Source organism: Ovis canadensis, chromosome 2, assembly GCF_042477335.2.
Source record: "Ovis canadensis isolate MfBH-ARS-UI-01 breed Bighorn chromosome 2, ARS-UI_OviCan_v2, whole genome shotgun sequence".
Lineage (NCBI taxonomy): Eukaryota > Metazoa > Chordata > Mammalia > Artiodactyla > Bovidae > Ovis > Ovis canadensis.
In genome coordinates, this window is record NC_091246.1 from 143,069,398 (window position 1) to 143,095,931 (window position 26,534).

At 44.3% G+C, this 26,534-nt stretch overlaps 2 protein-coding genes across 6 annotated transcripts in view; both read right to left on the reverse strand.

Annotated features, from left to right (window-relative positions):
* Nucleotides 1-3,872: 3,872 nt before the first annotated feature.
* Nucleotides 3,873-6,428, reverse strand: DLX1 (distal-less homeobox 1). 2 transcript variants are annotated; one of them, XM_069579453.1, is made up of 3 exons: nucleotides 6,116-6,428; nucleotides 5,260-5,459; nucleotides 3,873-4,127 (listed from the first exon to the last, which is right to left on the reverse strand). In XM_069579453.1, the coding sequence occupies exons 1-3, from the start codon at nucleotides 6,426-6,428 to the stop codon at nucleotides 3,873-3,875; spliced, it is 768 nt and encodes a 255-aa protein (XP_069435554.1). The 2 variants fall into 2 exon arrangements, with proteins under 2 accessions (XP_069435554.1, XP_069435555.1); XM_069579454.1 differs by lacking the exon at nucleotides 5,260-5,459 and having other exon boundaries at nucleotides 4,051-4,127.
* Nucleotides 6,429-11,303: 4,875 nt separating this feature from the next.
* The window catches only part of METAP1D (methionyl aminopeptidase type 1D, mitochondrial), a 73,857-nt gene continuing 58,626 nt past the window's right edge, over nucleotides 11,304-26,534 (reverse strand). For all 4 annotated transcript variants that reach the window (XM_069577212.1, XM_069577213.1, XM_069577215.1 and 1 more), the window contains 7 exons: nucleotides 25,230-25,378; nucleotides 24,649-24,691; nucleotides 21,028-21,191; nucleotides 14,155-14,252; nucleotides 12,854-12,901; nucleotides 11,864-11,942; nucleotides 11,304-11,734 (listed from right to left, as the gene is read on the reverse strand). In XM_069577212.1, the coding sequence (XP_069433313.1) occupies nucleotides 11,656-11,734; nucleotides 11,864-11,942; nucleotides 12,854-12,901; nucleotides 14,155-14,252; nucleotides 21,028-21,191; nucleotides 24,649-24,691; nucleotides 25,230-25,378 (660 nt within the window). In that variant the 3' untranslated portion in view covers nucleotides 11,304-11,655. The remainder of the gene's footprint in view (nucleotides 11,735-11,863; nucleotides 11,943-12,853; nucleotides 12,902-14,154; nucleotides 14,253-21,027; nucleotides 21,192-24,648; nucleotides 24,692-25,229; nucleotides 25,379-26,534) is intronic.

Here is a 26,534-nt window from a genome sequence, read left to right on the forward strand (position 1 = left end):
AAGTCTGTCTTCATTACTTCGATGCTGTGCATTTGCTAATTTGGAGGCCCGGCCATTGACAAGCTTGTTCCATACACCTGCAAGCAATTTGCCGGCTCCGGTACCGGAGAATTGCAGAGATGGCAGCTCGCACCTATTTGATTTTTTTTTTTTTCCCTTTTCTCAATGCACAGCAAATTTGGCTTTCAGTGTGTTATCTCTTTTGTTAATGCAAAAAGATTCCCTGGGCGAAAAAATTGCTCATAATTACCAGAGAGATGGGGAAACTGCATTAGAATAAATAAACCTGAAATTACTGTAATTATGTTGTGTTTGATGGGCCCGGCTTGTAATCAAGAAGAGAATACAGTGAAATGATGCTGACCCTCTTGGGTTTGCAGCTGTACGCGCACTTTGGGGTCTTTTTTTGCAGAAAAGAGTCATTTTGATAATCATTAAGCTGTGTGTAACCTATTTCAGAAGTGTTTTAAAATGAGGTTCACATTTTTTTTAACAAGGGGAAAAAAAATCCCAAAATTGCATTTTGCCATTACAGACTCATACATAAGGAAAGGTTGTGTTTTGTAAGTGACAATTGTTAAGACATAATATTCAAAATCAGTATTTAATCATTATAATGAGGTATTGTTTAAATATAACCACCTTTAGATTATTCATAGTTTAATTAATGTACTCATTATGAAAATTTTTGAATCAGATATTTGATGAACTGCTTGTCAGTAACAAGGCAGCATTAATTAGGCCTATATTGAGATTAACATTTTTTAAAAGTACAACCGCTTATAATTATAATAGAGCCTAACTAAAGACCGCCTTCGTTGAGCTAAAACTAATAATTTCTCTATTTGAACTGTTAGCAAGAGATTATTAAATTAGTATAAGCTAATATCTCAAAGTATTAAAATCTGCTTGACCAAACAGATTTTGTCTGTGGCTTCAGGCATTGGGCCCTGTCTGTTGTCTGAGGCACCAGAGTTGGATGCATGGGGGAAATCTGCCAAAACCTCCCCTCTAGCAAAGTCACATCTTGCAAGGGAAACCAAATCTGGGAAGGTCCCTGCCTCCCCACGGGATCCCACCCGGGGAAACCAGTTCTCTCTCCTTAGCTTCTGCCATTGACTGCCCAGGCAGCATCCAGGTCTCCGAGGTCCCATCACAGCCATTAGTGCTCCAGGTTCTGGGGGCCTGTAGAAGAGGAAAAGCTCCAATCTCAGGCCCTGAAGGAGCCTCGAGGTAACGGGCTCCATCCCCTACTACCTCCCTGCTCCCTCCATCACTAACCACCCCCCAACTTCCCCTCCCTCTCCTAAAGGGTGTCGGAAAACCCTGGCGCATCTGATCTTTCACCAGCACCAATTGAAAAATGGGTGCTTGTCACAACACAGATCACTGCCTTCCTCTCTCTGCTCCCCACCGAGTGCTGCAAAAGGCCCCCCAAGGGCAGAGGGCCAGCCCCCACGCGAAGCAATGTCGAAAGGCGAGTTTGAGGGAAGCGGGAATCGTTCAAAGCAGCCCGTCGGGGCCCGCAGCTTCCCCGAGCTCTTTCAGGTTGCTGTGGAGTCTGGGGCGGAGGTTGGTCTGAGGCCCAGGAGGAGGGTGCTAGACTGATACTAGAGGCTCAGAGCCCACCTTCTTCAGGAGTGAACTGATCAAAATGGTCCACTGGAGGTGCCCTTTAACCGCCTGGCCTTGGGACTTTGGGGATGGTAGTGGGATAAGGGTTTGACTTGACAAGCTCTCAGGTTCCAACGAGTCACCGGAGCCCACCTGCCCCTCCCTTGGCACCTCAGCATCTCCTAGCCTAAGAGAAAAGCCCAGGGTCATTAGACAGCCAGGGGCCTCTCGTTATGGATGGGCCTGGGTGGGTAGGAGTGGCTCTGGAGGGGCCCAGTGGTGCCTTGGGACTGTCCCCCGGAGCTCGCTGATTGATTGGGGGGTAGCATGACAGACGTGTCCTTCCGGCCCCTTTCCGGCGTCTGGTCGAGTTCCAGTGCCCTGCGGGCCTGAAAAAGCTGGGAGGTCAGATCCCAGCAGAGGCAAGGGGCAAAGTCGGGTGTCTCCACTTTCAGGCTTCCAGGCCTCACGGGGTGGCTGGGCACAGGGGACACACACGACTCACAGGGTGGCTACTTGTGAGCTCCGCTTCCATCTCACCTCAGACGGCCTTCACAGTCCCTTTGGTTCCTGAGCCCTGGCTCTGCGAGGCCGCACCTCTTCCTGATTCCCCTTCCCAGGGACCCTTGCCACTACCCTCTCACTCAGGCAGGGATCAGACCCTTGATGGGAAGGAGCTCAGCTTGAAGAATGGTCCTAGCAGGGGCTTCACAGGCCTCCACTCTTATCCTGCTATGTCTGGAGCCAGGAGGGGCTGCCTGTCTCCTCTCTCCCCAGAGGTGGGAGCCTGCTGGTGCAGCCCCAGCACCCCCTCACACAGCACACCAGACAGCCAACTCTTTCTTGAAACCATAATTTTACTGTCTCAAAGAAACTTTATAACTTATTTACAAAGTTCTTCCCCCCCCCCATACAAAGCAATAAGTTAACATTCTCAATATAAAACTAAACTTTGACATAGAGAACACAAAACACGGTTGATTTCAATTGATCACATTTTCCAAATTTCACAAGTAAAATGTCAAGATTCTCATTTCACAAAGCATTGGGTTTTACAGCCACACACAACAAAACGGAAAAAAGCTAAGTTTGTGCAACATGTTTACAGAACAATAATAATAACAATAATAATATGTACAGCAAATAGATCCTGCACCAGAGACTGTGCATTCAAGGTGGTGCTCTGTGGCCGAGCCTCTGGGGATTGTTGTAAAGCTGCTTTTGTCTTATTTACCCCTGGCATTGGGGCATTTTTGCCTAATTTTTTTCTCTCCCTGCCCCTCAGTTCGCTAGCTCTCTCCCCACAAGGAAAGAATTAGGATCTTTCTTCTTAACTAGGCAAAGTGATCAAGCGTTTTCCGGAGATAAGGAAACTTTGTTGGCTTCATTTCTCTATTTTCTTCTTTTTTTAAAATAATACGGGACATGTAAAAAATGCAAACCATTCGGCTCCAACCTCTCCATACCAGCGAAGTACAAAAGTTACTGTATAAGTTAAAAATCACCAGGTCCTCCTTATTCGTTTTTCCGAGTGCGTTTAAAGGAATGCGTACATTTGGACCCTGCTCTCCTCGCGCCCCGCAAAATCGCGAATGGGCCGAACCTTCCTTCAGCCTCAGGAGAAGTCCATTTCTCAATAAATAAAAACCCCCTCCCTCGTTTCCCCCAATCCCCGAACGAGCCACGTCGATGGTTAGGCAGGTCCAGGAAAAGGTCCGAAAAGACAAAACGATCCAGTATCCGGAACTGGGTGGCCCGGTGGACCAAGGCTCCTCCGACCTGATGACTTTTTTCAGAGGCCGAAGAACTAGACAGCGGACGGACGAGAACCTCGACTTCGTCAGCGCACAGATACAGAGCGAAAGGAGACAAGAGACGGACAGGACAGAAAAGAGCTTCTGCTTTTTCTACATGGTTTTGTTTTCCTGATAGTCCCATACAGCTGAGGGTTGGCGGTCGGGTCCGGCGGGCTCTGGCTGCCTGGCCCGCTGGCTCGGACCGCTGTACCTGCGCTTCCAGGCCGCTTTCTGCGGTCACTGCGCGGCCGAGGTCGGGCGTGGGCACCGGGGAAGTCGCCGGGCCAGAGCGCGCGAGACTCGGAGGAGGCGGCGGGCGTCCTGCCTTCATTGTTCCTTCTTCCCCACTGGGCCCTTCTTCTCCAGACCCAGGGCACGCGGACGGGGTGGATGGACCGGGAGGCGGGAGGGGCCCGGGCCGTGGGAGACGGGAAGGAGGCGGGCGGGTGCGGGCGCGCAACCTCACATGAGTTGGGGTTGCTGCAGAGCTTCTTGGTGCGCCGAGGGGTACCACGACGTGTAACTGGGGATGTAGGAGCCCGCGCTGCCGCCCGAGCCCTTGCCCGAAGAGGAGTTGGGGTTCCAGCCGGGCGGCACCGGCGGGGAACCGGCAGACAGCGCCCGGCCGTTGGCCAGCGCACTACCCTCCAGAGCCGCCCCGCCCTGCTTCATCAGCTTCTTGAACTTGGAGCGCTTGTTCTGGAACCAGATCTTGACCTGCAAGAGCGGACAACAAGATGACTCGGTCTAGGTCCACTGCGCCTACCTTGGTCCTGGGGAGATAAGGGAGCCCTGGGACAGCGTGAGAGGATACGCGGATACCACCCCCCACACTCACACACCGGCCCCCTGCTCTGCGGAACCCGGCGGCTCCCTGCTTGGAGAAGCATACACGTCGTCCTTCCCGCCTAAGAACCAAAGGCTGGGAGGCCTCATCGCCCGCCCCGGAGGCCGGCTGGAGCCGCTCTCTGAGAGCCAGGGGGCGTGGCGGTGAGCAGCGCCGGGATCCAGGCCTTCAGCCCGAGGCCGGCAATCGTTTGGGTAAGACACAGAGCCCACGAAACACCGAGCCTTCAATTCCAGTGTGAACATCAATAAAAGAGTGGAGAAAAGAAGTGGAGGAAATTTATTTGCAATGTTACCCGCCTTCTCTTTGCTCCATCATCTCTGCCCTTGAGTGAGCTGAGGAGACCACCGGGTTTTGTTAAACTTTTCGTTTGGACTCAAATCAACCTTTCCTTAGTTAGCATCTCCCAGTTCTGCTCCTAATCCCGGCCTCGACGTTGGAAACCCGCGGCAGTCGTGATCAGAACGTCCAAGGGGTCCCCAGAATCTTAGAGAAAACAGGGAAGGAAGGGTCCGTTTCTCCTCCAGGCTCTGGGACTTGGGAGGTGAGAGGACGGAGGAAAGGATATCCCCCCACCCCCAACCAAACTCAGTGAGAAGGAGGAGGGAGATAGAGGCTTGGGCCCAGGCCCCGAGTGATTAGTCATACACTTTAAAGGCAAAGAAGGGATTAACCCCCGAGTCTATTGTTCCAGTTGTTCGGGCACGTGTGACCTCAGAGTCCCCAAACAAAACGCCTAGGGAAATCCTTCTTGCGCCCCTAATCATATTGTCCAGGGACGGAGGGCCGCGCGGCTGGCAGCCCGGAGTACAGAGTGCAGCGACAGAGCCAGGGCAGAGGAAACTACGGAGGAAGGAGAAATGTTGTGAGAGCGAGGGATAGGACACACAAACACACACGCATACCGACCCCCGAGGCCCAGAGAGCAAGAAATGAAGCTCCTGGGGGCAACTGGGCCGCGGGAAGCCTGCGCGGCGCCACGGTGGGGCAGCGGCGAGGTACCTGCGTCTGCGTGAGTCCCAAAGAGGCCGCGAGCTCCGCCCTCTCGGGCAGAGCTAGGTACTGAGTTTGCTGGAACCTCCGGTTCAAAGCCTGCAACTGCAAACTGGAATAAATCGTCCTGGGTTTGCGAATCTTTTTCCCCTTGCCATTGAAGCGCACTTCACCGCCTTCCACCACCGTGCTCTTCTCCGAGTCAGCCCCTGGAGGGACAGCAGAAGTGGGGCCCGTTGTTAAGGCGAAGGACTGCCTTGAGTGTAGGGAGCCGAGAGCAAGTAACCACTGAGGGGTGGCAGAGGAAGGAGCAGGAGCGAGGGAGATCACTCAAGAAACTCCGAAAGCCGGGAAGGGTCCGGCCAAGTCCAAAGGGCCCGACCCCGGGAGCTGCAGGCGGACTGGGGCAGTTTGCAGGCGCGCGCTCCTGCCTTTGCAGGGAAAGTTTGCTATTTTTGCAGGCGGTAGTTGAGGTTTAATTACCCTTAATTGCATACATTGTTTATAGCGCTACGCAATAAATAATTACCGAGACTAATACGTGCACATGTGGGTTTCTGTTTTCCAGCAGGGCATTGTGTGCTTGGCGCACGGAGCCGCCCAGAGGCCCAGCCAATGCCAGGGGACGCTCTTGGATTTATCCTTTGCTGGATAGTTGCAAATTGGGTGGATATATTTTTTTTAAATTTCTTTCCTATGACAGGGATGCAGAGATTGATACCCGAAACCTTTCACTGCTCCGGCGCCCTCCCCACCCCCATCCCACCTCTCTCTCCTCCTCTCGTCTCCCTCCTTTCTCTGTCTCTCTCCCCCTCCCTCTCTCCCTCCCTCCGTACCTCTTCCTTTCCCTGGCAGGCGCACGTACCTGGGTCCTCCAGGCGGCTCTGGGTGAGGCTGGCGCTGCCCGGGTAGGACTGCACCGAACTGATGTAGGGGCTGGACGCGTGGCTGCTGACCGAGTTGACGTAGGGGTAGCCCAGCGGTCGGGAGAAGGACGAGGCCGAGCTGTAAGCGCCGTCGGGCTGCGAATGGCCCGCCGAGTGTAAACAGTGCATGGAGTAGTGCCCGTGGGACATGGGAGAAGGAGACATTTGCTGGTTGGGCGGCCCAAACTCCATGAACACCGCCTTGCCCGACACGGGGCTGTTGAGACTTTCTGGCATGGTGGTCATGGTCATCTCTTCTCGCGGGGTCTGGGTGTGGGTCTCTCTCTCTCCTCTGCTTCCCTTTTAGGGGTCTCTGTGTTTCTCAGGACAAGAAGGAACCCAATTTAAGCGGAACAGGGGTTTTCACTTTCCATTCATAAGAAAATGGAGTTTGTCTCTTTGAAAAGTCTAAGCATGATGCTGCCGAGCTCCCCAAACTCGCTTCAAAGCTTTGACTCAGCCAAGGTCATAAATATTCATGAGCTGGAGGAGCTGATTGGTCCGCTGTCTTGCATAATCACCGGGGATTGGTCCGAGGCGCTCCGGCTCCGCTGGACTAGAGCGGGCGAGGCTGCCGGGCCTCCGGAGAGACGCATCCACGCTTCTAGGCCGGGGCTCCTCTGCAACAGAGCGCGCAGCGTGAGGCGCACAATGGGCTGCGGCGCCCGCGCCGGGCCCTCCGCGGCCCGCGGCTCTTCAGCCTCCCTTCTCTCCGGCGCGCTTTGCTTCCCAGAAACTAACTAGCGGGTTGGCACCGCCGCCCACCACCTCCTACAGTTCCCACCCTCCGCCCGCCCCCAACACCGGGGCCCAGGGCACCTCTTCTTCTAACCATCGCTACTCGTCCGGTGCAGAACTAGGGCGGCTCTGGAGCCCGGCCACGGCCTCCCGTACGCTGAGTCGCGCAATCCGGGCGCTGGAGGAGGGCAACCGAGCGCTATCCTCCAGAGAGTCTTGTGCCTAACGCAGCGCTCTCCTGGCCGCGCCTCCCTGGCCTGGGTCCCCTCTGCCACATCCCTGGGGGCGGGTTTGGGGCTCTCTGGGCGAACTCACTCACTCGGCCGCCGCGCCGCCGCCGCTCTCTGGGGCCCGCTCGCATTGCTCCAGGCCAAGCTGGCCACTCCAGCTCGAGGCTGCACCGGTCTGATTAAAACAGTGCGAGCAGAGAGCCAGGAACCCGCGCTTCTCCTCCCAGGAAAGGCTGCCGCACCGCCCCCCTTCCCCCAACACCCACCTCCTCTTTCCCTCCCAACCTTCCTCCGCCTCCCCCTCCCCTCTCCATTCCCTCTGCGCGGAGCGCCCCGGCTCATTCGCCCCAAGGGCGCGGCACAGAGTGAAGCCTAGGAGCTGGCGGGCTCCGTTCGGCTTGAGCCGCGGGTGCTAGGTGGTCATTTTCCGGCCTCCTGGGGTCTGGCGATAGTATCCGAGGTGCAGGAGTCCTGAGGGACACCAAAACCCGCGGCAAAACCAAGCCAGTCGCAGGCTCGCGTGTCTCTCTGTGGACACGTCTCTCATGTTCGCCCAGGATTCTCATCTCCAGGGTCAAAGCGGGCGCCACCGAGCTCAGGGCAGGGCTAGTGGGGGCAAAAGCTGCCAAGGCGCCTTCTATCTTCTGGAGCGCTAGGTACAGAAAAGCGCACAAAAGCTCCCCCCCACCCCCTTCGCAGCCACCACCCCCCGTGAGGCGTGGTGCGCACCACGCTGGCTGCGAAGGGGCTGTTGGTTTCCTATCCCGCCAACCCTACGGTGAATCCCAAATTACTTTGTTAGGTAATTAGAAAGTGTTGATAATTATTTCTTTCATAATTTAGCGGTGTGACGGGAACGGGGAAATGATCTTGTGAAAGTTCACACGTGCAGATGTATTAGTTACTGATTCATTTGATTAAATGGTAGTCTCAAGTGCTCGGATCCGCAGCTGAAGGCGCCCCATTAGCATAACACTGATGTTTAATTTTCATACGCATAATTAGCCATATATTTAACACTAATAGCAACATGCAGCCTTTCAGCGTTAAACAGCCCGGGATTTGATCTGGCCTGAGCTGAACCTTCGCCGATGCACCTTCCCCTGTCTAGAGTGCGCAATGATCACAGGACAAACCTCTGTAATCAAGCACATTTTGGCAGAGGGAACACCAATAAAAATGAACATTCAAAACAAATTACATCGGTGCTGTCGTTACAGATATTAGCGGAAGGGGCTTCTCTTTTTTAACTTCTGTAGCAGCAGCTGCTGCCCGCGGAATTCCTCCCCTTTGGTTTAAGGGTGCGATGTTGGGGGTAGAGATATTCCAGGCAGCGTGGTTGGAGCAAAAAGAAAAACAAAACCCAAGCAAAACAACACAACCAATCCTCCAAACCAATAACGGTTTGCCAGCGTTTAAAAAGATTTTTCTTTCTTTTTTTCTTTTTCTTTCTTACTTTCTCCACCCTCCCCCCCCCCCTTTTTTTTTCTCCCTTAATCATCGAAGCACACGGCGAGGCTTTGAAGCAACAACCAGCTAATGACTCCGCCACCAGACAACTCCCGGAGCCGTTACACTCCTCTTGATTTCCGTGTTGCACTTGTGATTTTAATTGCTCTTTCCTAGTGCCTGTTTTGGGGTGTGGAGTGAGGTACGCCCTGAACAGCAGCGGATCCCGCCCTGGCCCCTTGTCTCCTGCGCGCCTCGCGGGCCCTGCCCACGTAAGTGATCTCCGCGGCTGGCGCGAGGTCGGGATTGGGACGGAGGGAAGCAGGGTTTGCGATTCCAGGTACTCTGGGCGACGGGCGAGGAAACCCGACGGCTGGTCTGACTCTGGCCAGCTTCTTCCAGAGAACTGAAGGGTGGGGGAAGGGGAGAGAGGCGGCCGCAGGTTGCGACGGTCTCTAGGGCTGTCTGGTTCACATCTGGAGGAGACATCCAAGTGTCGCAGCGCACGGGACCGGGTTGGATCCGGGGAACATAGGACCCGCACGGGAAACGGCTTCAGAGCCTGGCTTATTTTAAAAAATCGATTATATCTGGGCGAAGGAGTGTCTACACTCCGGAATTATTTCTTAGCCCCAGAGAAGCAGGTTCGGGGAAGGGTGGCTGAACTCGGGCCCTCGGGCTCCGAGACGCCCGGCCTTGACTAGCTTCTCAGTGTGTGATCTTACGCCTAAGAGCCCAGGGTGCCTCCCTTCCAACCCCCACCTCTTAAGGCGAAACCTGTTCTGAAACGCCGGTTTACTTAGATCTTCGCCTGTCCCATGTCGGAGAGGTAACAAAACTCTCCCATTTATCCTGAGCGCCCCAGATTCCGAGTAGAACCTATTGGAGACTCCACGGACCGGGCGCCTGGTGGTGTTAGCAGTAGTCACGCATGGCTGGAAACCCTGCAACCAGGGGTGACGTTTGGGGCCAGTTCAGTTGTCCGAGTTGAGGTTGGGGTCTTGGACAAGATATTCTAAAATCTGTTTCTTAACTTCAACTTCAAAGCGTGTTTAATGGAATTCGATCTAATTCAAGTTTGTTTCCTACAGAGCTGCTGACTATTGGCTGGTGCTAGTATATATGCATATATAATATTTAAACTTTACTCTTTCATAAGTAGGATTATAAATCTGTCTCACAAATACCTCCACCTCGGAAAAATTACTGCATAAGCAGCGAGTTATCCCAGTGGCTGGTAAAATTCTGTATTCCTAATGAAATTATTCTTGGAGAATCTTGGGGTAAACGGACCTGTGGATAAGATATTGGCTACTCATTGCAATCTGCCTAATCTAGGAAAGAAGTGAAATCAATCTCTGGCAAAACTCCTAAGGTGATCTGGGCCTTGTTCCTCTCTAGAAAATTCCGGTTGTTCTGGGGACAGCAGCCTCAGTCTCTAGGCCTTTACTTGGCCAAATCTTCAGCACCCCTAAAGTTTTTCCGTGGATCTTGTAAATCTGCAACCCCTCCCTCATCTTTTCCAGCTCTCAGATCTGCTAGAATTGGAATTACCTCTGTCCAAGTTCTGCTTGAATGAGAGGAAAAAAGCCCAAGAGAATCCCGAATTCAGGGAAAGGCTCAAACTAGTCACTTTTCCAAGTTCGCTCTTTGGCCTCAGTTTCCTATGACTTTCCCCACACTCTGAGGGTCACAAAGATGGACTGGCTCTCCAGACCTATCACAGAGGCCACCTGTCATGGCAGCAGCAGGTGGCCACATTCCCTTGGTGCTCTGGAGCTAAGCCCAATCTCTATTTAGTGGACGGCAGCTTTGTATAACCCGTTTCAGTAGAAACAAGAATTGGCACAACCACTGACTGGTGGAACACCCCAAAATCATGGCCAGAGGGTCACTACTTTGTACGTGGCTTGCTAGGAATCCAACCCTCTCCACCTCTGAGCCCAGGTGTGAAGAGGTCCCCAGGAGCTCAGGTAAGGGAAGACAGAGTACCAGGGTGGGGATGAGCCTTGGGAGACTCACAGTGTGGACCCTTGGATTTCCCGCTTCTAAAGCAGGAGGAGTTGCTGGCAGGCTGAATTAAACTCGTCAGCTCCAATCCTGACTAATTAGGCCCTTGCCCTAAAAAAATACCCGTGTCTCCTCTGTCAGGGATGTGCTGGGTCTCCAGTGCATTAGTGCGGATCTGAAGAAAGCCAGTGTTGGGAGAGATCGATTTAGGGAGGATACCCGCCTGACACTGCTCACATCTGGGCAGGTGGGACTGATCCTCCAACTCCCAGAGCAGAAAAATCCTTAGCTTGCATCTGTATGTTGTTGGTGAGAGGGTCTCTCAGAAGTAACCTTTGGGATGGCCCGGCGGAGCAGTTTGAGGGCGGGGAGAAGGAACCACAGGGGACCAGAAAAGGCAAATTTTTGGACTGATAACCCCAGGCCCAGGGTCTAGAGGCAAGGAAATGTTTGTAACTAGCTCCTCCATTCGCCGGCTAATCTTTTCATCGCAAAGCAGCTATGAAGGGGAAAGAACCGGAAGGGCTGAGGGGCAGCTGGCCCGGCCAGCGCCCTCGGGGCCGGCCAATGTGGAACCCACAAAGGGGGTGGAAAAAGAGACAACAACAACAAAATCGTAATAGCTAGGCTCGGGTTTTCTTCCTGCGCGCGCGCGAGTGAAAAGTTCAGAGACTCAAAAATTAACCGCAAGACACTGTGGTTTTAAGGAGTGAAAGCTTTCTATTCGGGCAGAGTCAAGGCTAGGAAAAGAGAAAAGTATGCATTTCTAAGACTTCCTAGTCTTCCAAATGAGGGCGTCCCCGTTCCTTTCCAGATGCGTTTCCCGCGTTGGGAAACAGACGCGCCAGGATCCGTCTCTCCGAATGCGCACGGCCACTTCGGGGCTTCGGATTTGTGTTCGGAACGGCTCCCAAGCCCTATCGCATTTTCCCTAGCCGGCGCTGCTAGGTAGGTTACTCTGGGACGTGCCGTTAGCCAATTTCTTCTAACAGTTCTCCAGCTGGATTTCATCAATTTAAGAAAAAGGTCTCTTGCGACCTTCGTATTGCTCCTCAGGCCTCGTGGGGCAGTTTGGTCAGGATCTGCGCGCCCCTGGACGTGATGAGAACTGTGTGCTCGAACTGGGCAGACCTAAAAAACACAAGACAGGGATCAGCGAGCTCAAGCGCCGGCGGGGCAGGGATCAGCAGCTCGCCCGCGTGGTGGGACGAACCTGCCTTTTCAATACAATTTAAAAGCAACGGGGCAGAAAGCAAACACCTTTGGTTGTCCAAGGAGACCACAGTCCACGAGTCCTCCAGCACTTTAAATTCAGGGGATCCCTCGGTTACAATTGGCTCTGTAAGAAGGAAAATATTTACTGCAGTGATCTAATCAAATTCTTGTCAAACATTGTTTCAACTGATTATTAAAAAAAAAAAAAAAGAATAAGAAGCTTCTCCCCCCTCCCTCCCAGTGCTTCCCCCCACGAGTTCATGTTGTCATCTCGCAAGCCCTAATTGATGCTGCTTACATAGTATGCTACAAACTAAACAGTAGGAAGAGGAAACGCTATGGCATTCAAAAATGTATGAAGTTGCCTACTTCGTAATTTTTTTTAGAGAAAAAAGGGCATTTTAATCAAGACTTAATTAGGACCCTGTGGATAATAACCACCCAAACACCAGTCCCTCTTATAAATATCAGTCGGTTTTTTAAAATATTTGAATTTTTAAAACATGCTCAAAATGTTCATTAATCAGCAAATAACAATTTTCTTATTTCACTCTAATTGCTTCTCCATTAAGCCCCACAGTCAGAAATATGATGCCTTCGGGGCTTTAGGTGATTGGAATTTGGTGGTGACACCAATCACATGATCAGCCAGGAATGGGTCGACAGAGAGTGTATGCCACTTGCTGACAGGGAGCAAGGGACTTAATCACCTCTAGTTAATGAAAAGAAGAAAAAGGTGTTAATGAAAGAAGAAAAAAAAAACCCACAAAAAAGCAACACAAAAAACCAAACACCACATTATGTTGGTAACAGAATTAAAGGTTGGACGGCTGCCGTCTCCTAAATGTGTCGGTAAGTATCTGATTTAGGAAGATGGGGCTCGAGGATATTATTTAATCAGGTTTACTATGCATCTGAATTATTTCATTATACTGATTGGCTTTATTAGTCCTTCACCGGACTGCCTGGCCTAGGCCAGCGCTGCTGCGCCAAGCCAGGGAGCCCCTGCTCTCTGAAGAGGAACTTAGCACTAACCTATGGTGAACGCCATGCCCTCCTCCATGAGTAGATCGTTGTCATTCGCTGTAAGACAAAAATATGAGTGTGGGGTGTGGGGATGGGATATGGTGAGAACAGAGAGAAATGGATTAGAAGGGTTAGCCTGCACAAAAAAAGTGGTCATTTTATTTTTCTTTTAGGAAGAGGTTGCTAGAATCTTGAGTGGTGGCTACCTAGGGGTTAAGCACAGGGCTCCTGGGCCCTCAGCCTTTGCATTTTCTGAGCTTGAGGTCAGGGCTCCTAGGAAGGGTGCACCAAGGCTGAGCAGCCCAGGTACTTGAGACACTTTTTGGGCTCCCCTCTCTATTGTCCCCTTGCTCTGGCCACTTGCTCTGAGGTTTGCTGGCTTCCACCTCCCAAGGGAAAGGGGAAGACATCTTGGGAACTGAGACAAAGGGAAGGCAGGTTGGTAGGAGGGAAGAACAGGGGTGACCTGAAATATTTCCAGGGTTTGGCACTGGGTGGGCACTCACCTGAGAGGCCCTTTCTGCACTCCAGCCTGGGCCTCTTACAGCTGCCTCAGATGAAGTTCTTTGGCCTAAAGGAAGTTCTGACCTGCTGAGTGTCTAGGATCTTTCAGCGGGTGGATTCCAGCTAGTAGTTCCTCTATGGGGCTGTTCCCACCCCCAAGCACACAGGTCAAAGCCCCAGGATCAACTTTGCTTTGGTGCTTGTCCAGGTATGCTGCCTCTTGGGGACATTCCACAGAAGTGCTTCATAGTCTAACCCAAATCCCCCACGCCTTCTGGCCCACCCTTGCCTTCCCATCATAAGGAGAACATCCAGGCAGTGAAAAACGGGAGACTCTGGGTATAATCTAGGAATCACTGAAGAGTACATGCTGCTAAATACATCAGCTGTCAACGCTGTGTAAGACGTAATGAAGTTTAACCACAACAGTCAGCAGTTAGAGAAGGGAGTAGAAAAAGAAAAACAGAAAACAGTCCTATGTGCATGCTGCTGGGACATTGATGCAGTGGTGTTTTGTTTTCAGTAACTTTTTCTAGACAAATAGCCCTCGTGCCTTCCAGCCATCACCCTTCAGGAGAAGACAAACAGCAAAACAAAGCTTATTTGGGGATTGAAATGGCTGGGCTCTAATTCAGTAACACAGTAACAAGCTGGTTAGGATTAAATAGGATCCTCTCCCAACATACACACACACCCTCATAGGGAAGGATGACAATGTGAATTCCACATTGCAGCAAAAGATTCAGGAGCAAAACTGCTTTATCTTGATTCCTTTCAATAAGCAGCTCCCAAACTAACTTTCTTACCATGATGCCAAATTTCTGGATGTCCATGAAAGTAAGATCCTATCCCATGTCCCACAAAGTGTGGACAGACTTGCAAACCATTCTGATGAGTTATCTGGCTTTAAAAGTGACCAAACAAAATACTGAATTAAATTGGATCATTTTAAGTGCATATATAGGTAAGACAAAGTCCCTTCAAAGTATTCTCTGAAAAAGAAAAAAAAAATCAGTTCTATTTAGAGTCATATGGTAACAATTTGTTTTCATTATTCTGGAAAAATTTTATATTTTGTCACAGCTTGCAACAACTCCCTTTGGATACATGAAGAAAAAAGATATGTAGCTAACACAATAGTTTGCTTCAATTACTTTAGTACAGCATTCAAACAAGGTCACTTTTAGACCTGTTTATGCACATATATACAGTGCAATATAGCCAAGATATATGTTCAGGTAATGGAGGTCACACAAACCTGCCTGATTTGTATGGAGTTTCACTAAAAGACCATACAAATTATTACTGACTTGGGAACCAAACAACAAAAAATTACAATCTGAAATGTGACTTCTATAATTGCTTATTCTGGTCTATTTCAGAACATCAAACATTTTATAGACACATTTATACAAAAGGTCACATCTGCTTTGTCCATATTCTTGAAGCACTTCAAAACTTTGTGATTATTTGAGATTTCTACTCAAGACCTATACCATTAACAGAATTTATAAAATATGCTTTTTAATTGCTATGATGCTTAAGAGTAGCTAGTATTGTGATTCTTAATTCTTAATGCTACATTAGTTACTTCTACATGCAAACATTTTGCATTCCATTTATTCCATATAAGTGAAATCTTAGAATCCAACCCTAAAATCTTCACCTACAAGATTAAGGAGGTTTTTTTGTTTTTTTTTTAGGAGTTGTTTTTGAAATCAGGTGGATACATACCATGAACAATTTATATTTTCATGCGGATGAAGAGCAAAGTGCCTTAACCCTAACCATAATAATGGATTGGGATTTATAGGACTACTATTTAAATTCTTAACCAAACCAAAGTTCTTGAATCCCAAGCTAGTTTTCAGCAGCCCTTTGGTTTGGTTTACCACAAACTCAAAGGCATTTAGCCAGCATCTTTATGAGCATTCCTGTCAAAATACTTTTCTCTAGACATTTTTAACCTTCATCTCCAGACCTGTAAAATGTCTTCACTTAGGCCAGGATGTCACCATAAATATCAGATGGGCAGTCTCTCATTCAGATTTAATTTCCATGTAACAGAAATAGGTGAGCTATACATGTGCCGAGGAGAGGAACGGTAAGTGAATGCTTTTCTCTCTTAATTTGTTCTTTATGGTTATACTTATTTCTGTGTGTCTTTTCACTCTGGACAGGAGGTATAACAACTTTTCCAAGTTGCTTCTATTTGTACCACACAATTCCTGAATAAAAACTCAGGATGGAGAGTAGATAGAGGCTGGAAGAGAGATTATTCAGTAAAATATGCTAATCTAGATTTTTTTTTTAAGTAAGAATAGGTCTTATCTACCCATCTACCCATTATGTTATCTATGTTCCAACAAACCTTAATAATTCTAAGAGGAATCACTATAAACTGTTCTTCTATTTTCTTTTCTTAAAAAAAAAAAGACTCTAACTGATTGGCAAGCATCACAGCTACACTGTGAATGTGGCAATCTTCATTTTAATTTCTGATGAGAGGATAGGAAGAAAGCCCACTATGAAAAAACACTTGGGGTCCCTCCCCCCTCATATCTCTCATTCCTCTTCATAAAAGAAGCTGTGCAATTACTAGGTGGCTAAAGATATCTGAGTGCATTCTACAATTTACTGCCTGGATCCTGCTGAAACTTTTGGTTATAGGAAGATCATAGAATGTATATGTCATGGATGCAAAGGTCAGAGGATTTCACAGCCATGAGGAAAGAGGAAAAGATCAGGACAAATTTCCCTCAGTTCCTTGGTGGAGTACCTGTCTCAGTGGTTGATTCTCAGGAACTAAATAAAACCTCCTGTCTGCTTTTTAGGGTCTTATTGGTAGTTAGCTGTTTTAACACATACTTCCTGGGACTGAATGGAATAAAATCTCATTAATGTTTCTAACTACTGACGAAAAGCGTGTCCCTTCTACTATTGTACTGTGTACTGTTCTTCTATTTTGGAATATAAGGGAAGCCCAAGATTAATTTACGTGATTCTAAGATTTACATCTAACTTCGTGGAGACAATCCAAGTGATCTGTAGGAGCAAATGTCTGCTCTAAAGTGAAATCAAGTACTAGAAACTCTAGTTGTGGCACAGGAAAGTGGAGCATGCCTGCTTCTCCTGACTAGTGTGCTGGGGAAAGTGGAAGTGTTGGGTGGGCAGGGGTGCCCACAAAGCATCCGGTTACTCCTTAACACCAGCCATCACGGCCTGTGACCTATTTCTGAGCATGAAGGTCTTCTTGCCTTGGATATTACACAGATGAAATCTGCCTTCTTTCTGTTGAAATCTGCTAAAAGGAACTCTCTGAGGATTAGCTCTTCTGGTCTGATTTTTTCTAACTAAAACCTCTCTAAGACAGCAGCTCACTTATTTAAGTCTGAGCACATTTGGGATTTGAAGCCTTTCATATGGAAGGAATATTTGGGGAGGAGGAGAGAGATGTATAAAAGTAGTTTATGAACTTACTTGAAATTTATTCTGTGTTACAGTTCATGTTTCAGGTGTGGTTTAGAGTTAAGAGAGAGATCTCTCTTAAGGAATTTCATCCTGTGACTGTTCTCTTAATTGAATCCCCTTCCATGAGATAGTTTTCCCAACAAAAGTTTTGTCTAGATAAATTAAAATTCTTGATACGTTTAAACTAGATTTCATAACTAAGAATACATTCCCCAAGAGGGCAGAGGAGTACTATTTTAAAGTACACACTCTTCTAAAGGAATAAAAATGCACATGGAAATAGTTTTATTACTATTTCTACATGAATTCTATCAACAGAACTGATTTCCAAATGGTCACATCTCTAATTAAAGGATCTCAAATGGCACCTGGTTTTCTAAGTCATGGAATTTACTTAATTTTTTTCAGATTTTTATTTTAAGCAGTAGTCTTTGGATGCTGCTGCTGCTGCTGCTAAGTTGCTTCAGTCGTATCCGACTCTGTGCGACCCCATAGACAGCAGCCCACCAGGCTCCCCCGTCCCTGGGATTCTCCAGGCAAGAACACTGGAGTGGGTTGCCATTTCCTTCTCCAAGTCTTTGGATGCAGGAATGCACAAATTCAAGGATTCCTTCTAATTGAAAAGGAATGTTTAAGTACAATTAGTAATATTTTTGAAAGCCAACAACTGTTTTCCAAAAGAGGAGTACACTTTTTTTTTTGTTTCAAACTGGATTACAAATTACTGTATTTTTCTTACAATAGTGCTGAACTTTTATTTGAGGTTTTCTGTTTCTGAAAAGCAGACATGATGGATTGAAATAAAAGATAATTTATTGCAATGCTTACTTTCATGTGCAGAGAGAAGCAGTGTAATTGTAATTTACAGTAGCTGTCAAGAAAAAATCCATCACAGATGACATTAAAATGACTTATTTTGCCTGAGCCACTTATTGTTTAAATGTGCATAATCTAATAGAAAGAGATTATTTTTAAAAATCTGCTTTATATTCTTCTAAATTAATATCAAAACATATACTTATGAATTAAACATTAAAAACCATTCATTGATACTTTCACCATGACATTTACAAGGATAAGTTTAAATTATTTTTGATTGAACTGTCACATATTTGTGATGCATGAATCTACACATTCACAGTATCCTAATATGTACAGCTCATATCATCGAAGGATAATTACAAAAATACAGATTTAGAAATATTTTAATGCAAATGGAGGTACAGTGAGCATAATAACGCAGTAACCTAAAGATCACTAGACATCCCTCATAAAAAAGAAGGGCACAGGGAGAACTCTTTTAGCCAACACTTCTTCTGAGATATCATCCTATTCTTTAGGTTTCAGAGAATTTCAGAATTTCCTATAAAGATCACCAGGTTTTAACATGATCCTACTGAAAGATGCTTGAATGTTCTTTCAATGGTGTATCAGTAGAGAGAGGCTATGCAAACGATGGTGAATATCTTAATCGAGGCTGAGTCGAAAGATGTTTGTAAACCTTTGGTCTATAATGATTCCGAGTACTTCTGGCTTAAAGGTGGAGACTGTTTATTTACTCCCTTGAGGGTTTGCCTGAATAGGAAAAGGCGAAATAACAGATGTCCAGAAACACTGCCTTAACACATCAGAACAAATATTTGTTAGACTCGGGGCCAGTTTCCTCCTCAGAGGCAGACACAAACCATCTAAATAATGAAATGCATTAGAGTAACGGAAAAAGTTCATTGTCTATGTTATTTTTCACATAGTTTTGTAAGTGAAGTTGTCGGGACTGATCTGGTTTTCAAAGGAGCTTGTACATGCAAATTCATTCCCTGCGAAAACTGACCTTTGCATCCAGATAGCTAAAATTCAATGTCACTTTCAATTTTACTCTTCTTCTTTTTTTTTATGTAGCTAGAATTAATGTAGTGAATATGTAATGAAGTGCATTATCCTGCATGGAGATTTATCAGATTTTCCGACTGAATGCTATGCTTCGCTAGTGCTAGCTGGAGTTCACCTGCATGTTGGTGGGGCGTGTGGCTCTTTTTTGTAAAGAGTTAAGTCGTACACAAAAAAGGGGAACAAAGGTCAGCACCCAGCCGCCACTTGAATGTGAGATTTTTCTTTTTATTCCCCTTGATGTATACTAGGCTCTGTGTTATTAGTCTTAATGATGGAAAATTGTAGTGTTGATACAAATCTTTTTTTCAAAGTAGTAGGCGGGAGCTCCATTTGTTAGTAAGTTTTTTTGTGACTAAAAGCCACGGACAGTACATTTATGTAGCAGTAAAAGGCCTAGATGCTCTTTCCATAGCAGAGCTAATTATTCCTACTGTGACCTTACTGATCTAGCCTGTTCCTAGTACGTCTCATCTGCACGCCTGTTCCTCTGTGTAGATGGTGTCAGAGAATATGAAAAACCCTATAATGAAACCATTTTCATGATGGAGAAAGGCTACTGGAGTTGCACTTGCTACAAAGAGGCTCAATTATATGAGTAATTGTGATAATTTTCTACATTCATAGCCTTCAATGGGGAAAAAAGAATGAGAGCCACAAAGGAAAATTACTTTAACAAGAAAGTACAGAGAGTAAAAATGGAAGAAGAGACAAAAAAAGGGGGAAAAAAAAAAGGAAAAAAAAAGTTTAAAAAATAGATCTGGAGGGAGGAATAGCGAGACAGGGAGAACAACAGAAATGCTCAAAAGCCCATGTGCAGCTGTGTTGCACAATTAAATTGAATTTTTTTTTCTGCAGTTGATGAATGTGACTACTGCAAATGTGCCTCTGTAGTTAGCTATCATTTGTTGTTCCGTGACAGGAAAAGGATAATTACCTCTCAGAGAGAATCAAAGGCTGACATGCCCTTTAGACACAGCCATGAATGCAGAGCGCGATAGAATGCTTGAATAAGAATCTAGTGTTCTCTGCCCCCTTCTACTGAAGAATAAATTTTGTTAAAATGCAAGAGCACCACCAGTAAATTTGTTGAACCCTAGGTGTTCAAAAATATGAGGTACATCTATCGACTCATCCCATTTGCAAAAATAAAACTGCATTTTGAATTCATTTCTATTATATTCATGGACAGTAAGATAGTGAGATATGCATTAAATTTCTTTTCCCAGTAGGGGTCTGATTCAACATTTCCTATGAAAGAACAGAGAGACACTATCCTTTTTTCCCAGGCTAGTTAGCCTATAATTTAAAACTGTCAAAAACACAATTTTGTTCAAAGTCTTCAATAAAAGCTTCTCCGATATAACCCAAAGAGATTTTACTAAAGTTTGATTCAGACACTGTTACAATATTTTTAAAGCCATAAATACATTTAACTGATATTTTACTGCCTTTTTTCTTAGAGTATTCGAAGGCTTACGAAGAAAAAAGGCAGCATCTTTTCAAGGTGACTAAGCCTTCCACCCTTCAGACAAATGGGAAGTAGTCAATGGTTCATATTAATGAGAGCAGTGCTGTAAAAGGTACTCATGTAACCATCTTTAAGAAAATATGTTACTTTTAAATGAAAACACATATTCTGCACATCTACTTCAAAACAGTTAGGGGAAAAAAAAAGAGATCTAAAATAGGTAACAGATTACAAAGAAAAGTCTTGAATTCAGAAAATACACATATTCTCAAAAAGCAAGCAGAGAAGGCTGTGTGGAAAGTAAACAGTGGTTTACGGGAAAAATGAACCAGACCAAAAAAAAACCAAAAAACAAGATCACCCTTTCAGGCTGTTTGCTAATCCACTAATTTGAAAGGTAAGCCTTGCTTGAGCTAATACTTTTTATCTTTCTGTCACAGGAATAATTTCACTTCATGCCTTTATAAAATCTAGCTTTTCTCCTGTCTCCTATTCAAGATTTGAGATACTCACTGTTTCTTAGCTACTCTTCCATGTTTGGTATGAGTTTGAATATAGGAACACTACAGACCAACACGTCAAGCTGAAACTAAAGCAGTCATATGAATATTGCTTCTATACTGCTGCTTCTATAAGTTTCTTTGTTGACCTGATATAATTCACTTTTTTGAAGTCGTTCTCTTTTTTTTTAAACTCAGGGAACAGCACTGCACCCTGGCAATTCACATACTGATATCAGACTGAAATGATGGTTCTGAATCATAAAACATGTCATCAACTTTACTCCAAGCCACCAATAACCTTTGTACCATCTGCCAACCCTCCCTTTATTCGTCACTGTAAGGCTTACCTGATTGTGTTTCCAATGACAGAGAAGGGAGCCCCGGCTCTGCAAGCTGCAATTGCTTCATCTCTACACCTCCTGGCAACCTCCACTAACTTTTTACCACATTCATCCACATTGCCCACCAAAAATGTTTCAGAGGTGTCTCCGTGGTAGCCATTGTAGTAAACCTAAACACAGGCAGAAATGTACAAATATGTCCTTGTTTAAAAATCTATTCTCCTACAGCCTACATTGCATTCCTTTATATATTTAGTAAATTCATGTGTTTCACCCTTCCAGAATTATTAAGTTCACCTACAAAAAAAGAGGAAATGATCCTACAGGAACATGAAAAAGACACACAATGATATTACAAAAGTTTAAATAAATACATGACTAGCACGGGTCTTTCAGCACTATGATTATCAACATTCTTTAACATTTTGAGTTCTCATTTTATTTCTGAGGCAAAAGTATATATGCAAAAATAGTGATCAAAGACACTGACCCATGATTACTACAAGAGGGTCAGAGAATTCAGAAGTATTTAACACAGTGAAGAGTTTCCTAAAGTGTCATAAAGATACTTATCTTTTGTTTACCAGTCCCACCCTTGGAAGTGATAGATAATGACAAGAAGAAATAAGATAGATATGTCAGTGTTATAACAGACAGAAGAAGAATTCAGTTCCAAGAACTGAAGTGGCTCAATATCGGAATGACGTAAGTTATAGAAAAATCCTGTCTGGAAGTGAAATCCTAATCAAATATTCCAGATAGCAGAATGTTAACAGAAAACACTATACATGGATTTTTAAAGAATCAGAATATAACAAAACAGGTTTAAGAATAAAATTACAGAAAATAGCATTTTATCTGTCTTCAATGACACCATATTCACTATAAAAATCAATAATCACCAAACACTGTAATAAATACAGAAGGTAGAGGAGACTGGTTGAATATTGATCCTTTGATATAGCATGGGATTTGCTATTTTGCATAAATTTGTCCTATATAATTATTTTTCACATTTCTCTTTCTCATGAAGTAGAATGCAGGAACTGTAATTAAAAAGATGTTTATCTGAGCTTTCTGTTTTAATATGGAATTAATCTATATACTCGTCTTCAATAAAGATACTCTTGTATGCTCTGTAAGGGAGGCAGGAGAAATCTTTATCTTCACTTTTCAAGTCAGGAAACGGAAGCACAGACAAGTGACTTGTCTAAAGTTAGCGGCAGAAAACAAGAGGCAGATCCAGGTCAATATGATGGATTCTTGACTTCTAATCAAGTGTTTTTACTACTATATCAAGTCACCTTGCAATACAACAGTGTTTTATATATTTATTCCCATTTGTAACCCAAGAGAGTACAAATTTTTACTTTATACATGAGAATATAACATTTATTAATAAGAGTAATTATTAAGACAAAATTGTAACTCTGTTTCTATAGTTGCTATTTAAGTAAAAATGTATTTAAAAAATCATTATTTGCCTTTTCATATTACTTTTCACTAGTCTGAAAATGACTACTTGAAAGATTCAATATATATGGAAATAATACTTTTGAAAGTCTGTGGCAGTTATCTATAATTACTGGTTTTATCCACAAACTATTCTTGTTTTATACTTCATTTATTTAATTCTTCATTTATCATTTATTAATAACTTAATAGCATTTAAAATGTTTATTGAGCAACTATTATGGGATATCACATTGTCTTTTTTTTTAAACATTCAACTTTCAAGGGGATGTCTATTTTCTTGTGATATATACTTAGATGTAAACAATTATAAAATGTAATGAGTATTTTCTGGTAAGTGATGAAGGCTTTCATTTAATAAAATATTTCATAAGAAATATAATTTCAGTTACTGACCTGTATGTTTCCTTGGTCCCTTTACATTGCTCTGTGCGTGTGTTTAGTTGTGTCCAGCTCTTTGCAACGCCATGGACTGTAGCCTGCCAGGCTCCTCTGTCCATGGAATTTCCCAGGCAAGAACACTGGAGTGGGCTGTCACTCCCTTCTCCAGCGGATCTTCCTGACCCAGGATCGAACCCACATCTCTTGTGTCTCCTGCATTGGCAGGCAGATTCTTTACCACTGTGCCATGTGAAAAGTCCTCACATTTCAAGACACTCAAAAACATTTCACTTTGATCATTTGAATGTTAAAAATGAAATTGTTTACTGAAAGTCTTCAGGAAACTTAGGAAAGGCAGAGACTATTCTGTCTGGGCACACTGGAAACAGGTAGGAAAGGCGTGCTGATTTCATTGAAAGCAGCAATATTTTATTAGGCATGATTAGGTGAGGTAATGAATGGACAGCCTCTAAGTCAGGTATAATCTAAAAGAAAAGTGCATAATGAAAAATACTTTATTTCATGTATACTTTATAAAATACCTCCTACATATTCTGAGCTGGAGAGAGAGCAACAATATATGTGGAGCAAATGTTCAAGTATTCTAAGTAACTAGGACAAAATTATAGAATAACATAAAAGAATTTTTGGCTATATACTAAGACAAATTGATATGAAGAGAAAAGGTTGAATTAATTTAAACAACTACAAATCAGACTGAACTAAACTACTGGATGCCAACTTCTACCACATTCCCACTCCCATCCAAGTTTCATGACCTGGATATGAAATCATATTATTAAGAATATTTTTTTTACTAACAGAGAAAATACTCCTTGAATGCTGTCTGTCTCAACTAGTTCTCAGCAGATGTTTACTTTATATTTATTCATTTAGAATATACTTATTAATCATCAGATGTATAGAATTTATTTGCAATCTCCACTATCCTAAGGTATCATTACATAATTTTTTAGTAAAACGAACTGCCAAAGCACAAATAACCTAAGTCTGGGAACTGTGAAAGGCTAAGAAAATTAGAAAAGGTTAGAGCTTGTACAGTTTGAAGTTCCTGTGTTAAATTACCTGGGGCTGTTATTTGAAAGAAAGGCTGTTAACCATTTGGTGAAAACTTAAGTTCAAGAGAGAAAAGCACTCTGCGTGTACGCTTCGAGTTCAAGGCTGTCTATACCAGAAATGGAACACAACGTTACCTTCAGGGATTTTAATAAATCTAAGGAACACTGCTAGCAAAAGAGTTTCTGTCCAAATAGACTGACACACACAGGCCAATGTAGCCCCTAATGACAGAGTAAGATAATGACAGGCCCCACTCAAAATCAGCAGGAAGAGGAAGATCAATCTTGGCAGAGTGAAGGAAAAATGCTGGCTTTCTTCGCCTTAGCTCATCTCATATATATCTAGCTTCAGCAGCTGCCCAGTGCTGTAGGGCTCTGCATTAACTACACAGTGGATCAATAACAATTACACCTTCTCAAAAACATGACACATAGCAGGATTGGGTTGACATTTCACTTAGGCCAACATTGATCTCAGTGCATCTGATTCCAGCCCTAAATTCAAGTCAGGCCTGGGTTTACTTGGAATAAACACAGCGTTAAAGACAAAAAAGGAAACCAGCTGCTTGCGTCTGGGTCTAGAAGTAAACAGCACTTCCATGGGCGCAGTTCACGTTTTCAATCCAGTCTTCTTCCTGTTGCTACCAGCAATTCTGAAGTTGATCAAAGACTGTTTTTCATATGATTTACTCACCGTGACATCAATGTTGATAATATCTCCATCCTGAAGAGGTCGACTGAAACATAAACAGAAAAAAAAAAAAAAGGTGATAGATCCCAATAAAAGGAATATAAAAATAAATACCTAATGACTGCAATCAGAAAAGCCCAATGAGTAGTGATGCTAATTCAGAGTGGAGGAGGACTGAGTGGAATACCTGTATCTAATCTTTATATTAGTCATATCATTTTTACTAGAAATACATAGTATAACATGCAGCATCACTGTTTAAAAATCTACTTATTCTCAACAAAATATACCTTAATTTTGCAAAGAGCCAAAACAATAGCAGATGGTTAAAAATCTGAGATGGTAAAAGAAATATTTAATGTACAACCACTTTTTCAGATTACATATTGCTTTAACAAACATTAAATGGAGGTATTATGTCCATTTAGAAACAAAATACTTAAAAATTGTTGCTTTACCATAATCGGTTTCAAAAGTTTGCAGGCAGGTTTCAATTAAACTATAGTGTCTTTCAACATACATTATAGATCTTAGTTTCACGTTTCAGTTTCCAAAGGAACAATATGTTATTAAGCAATGAATACCTGTCAGGGATACCATGACAAAGCACGTTGTTTACAGAGGTACAAACAGATTTTGGAAAACCTCCATAGCCTAGAGGTGAGGGGTAGGCATCATGACTGATTATTTCCTGATGAACAAGAGCATCTATCTCTTCAGTTGTCATGTCAACCTGAAATATTAAATAAAGAGACTGTGGAGTGGCAGTTGGAGAGAGCTCCTGTATTTACTGACTATGCCTATAGCTACAGCCCTTCCAGATGAGACTGTACAAATTTACTGTGATAAACCTGATACATTTTAATTAATTATGATTAACACTGAAATCCTAAACTGTGCCTTTCTGACAACTGTTTGGGTATATGGTGGTGTAAGGGGCTATTAGGAAATGGCCATTTTAAACTCTAAGATCCTTTCAATCATTTGTGAATCATTAAATGACAGGATTCCTTTTTAGCCTGGAGATTTCAAAAGCACGTTCTGAGGCAATTCCTTCCTCTTCCTCAATGGTTAGTGGCCTCGGCTGATCAAAGCGTATGAATTCTCAAAAGGATCTTCAGTTCAGGTGACAAAGCTTGAAAAGTAGGTCAACCCATGCCTTTTTATCCCAGCAAAACATTACGTGGGTTTTGCAGTGATGGCATGGAGGTTATGGATCATCATCTGAAAAGATTAGTTTGATACATTTTGTAGAGATTCTGGTTCACTAATCTTGATTTCTTTCATACCAAAACAAATCAGTGTGTTTTTAAAAATATTTTTCCCTTACTAGAAGATATCCAATTGCTCTCAAACTAAAAGAAAACTAAAATCAAGTTTTGTGGGCACAAAAAGACTGTCTCCATAAACTCAAATATCATAAGTAAAAGTCTAAAACAAGATCTTTCATTGAAAATTAACATTCCTTCAACTGTTTTCTTTATGTTATTTTATATTCACATTATGGTTCATTGATAACAAGTCTATCACACAGATGTTACACTAAGTGTTTCATATTTGAGTCTCATTTCCTAAATGCTGCCCACCTTTTGGAAACTATAGGCCGGTATTTCCTTTTATGATCCTTACATAGCAGGATTCAGATTCAGTTTCAGATTATTCTGAAAGACCTAAATCTTATAGTAAGATAGTTGCATACAATTACATTGCTGAATTACCTACAGCTTGGTGTGTCTGGTCTGATCTTTCTTTGCAGAACCAATGCAAGAAAATAGGAGACAAAGTATGAGGCAAAGCAACTCTTCAGGCACATGAAATAATGTGGGGGATAAAAGCAGAAATTACAGGCAGGAATAAGAGGGCAGAAGTCAAAGCTGGCTGTCATGGAG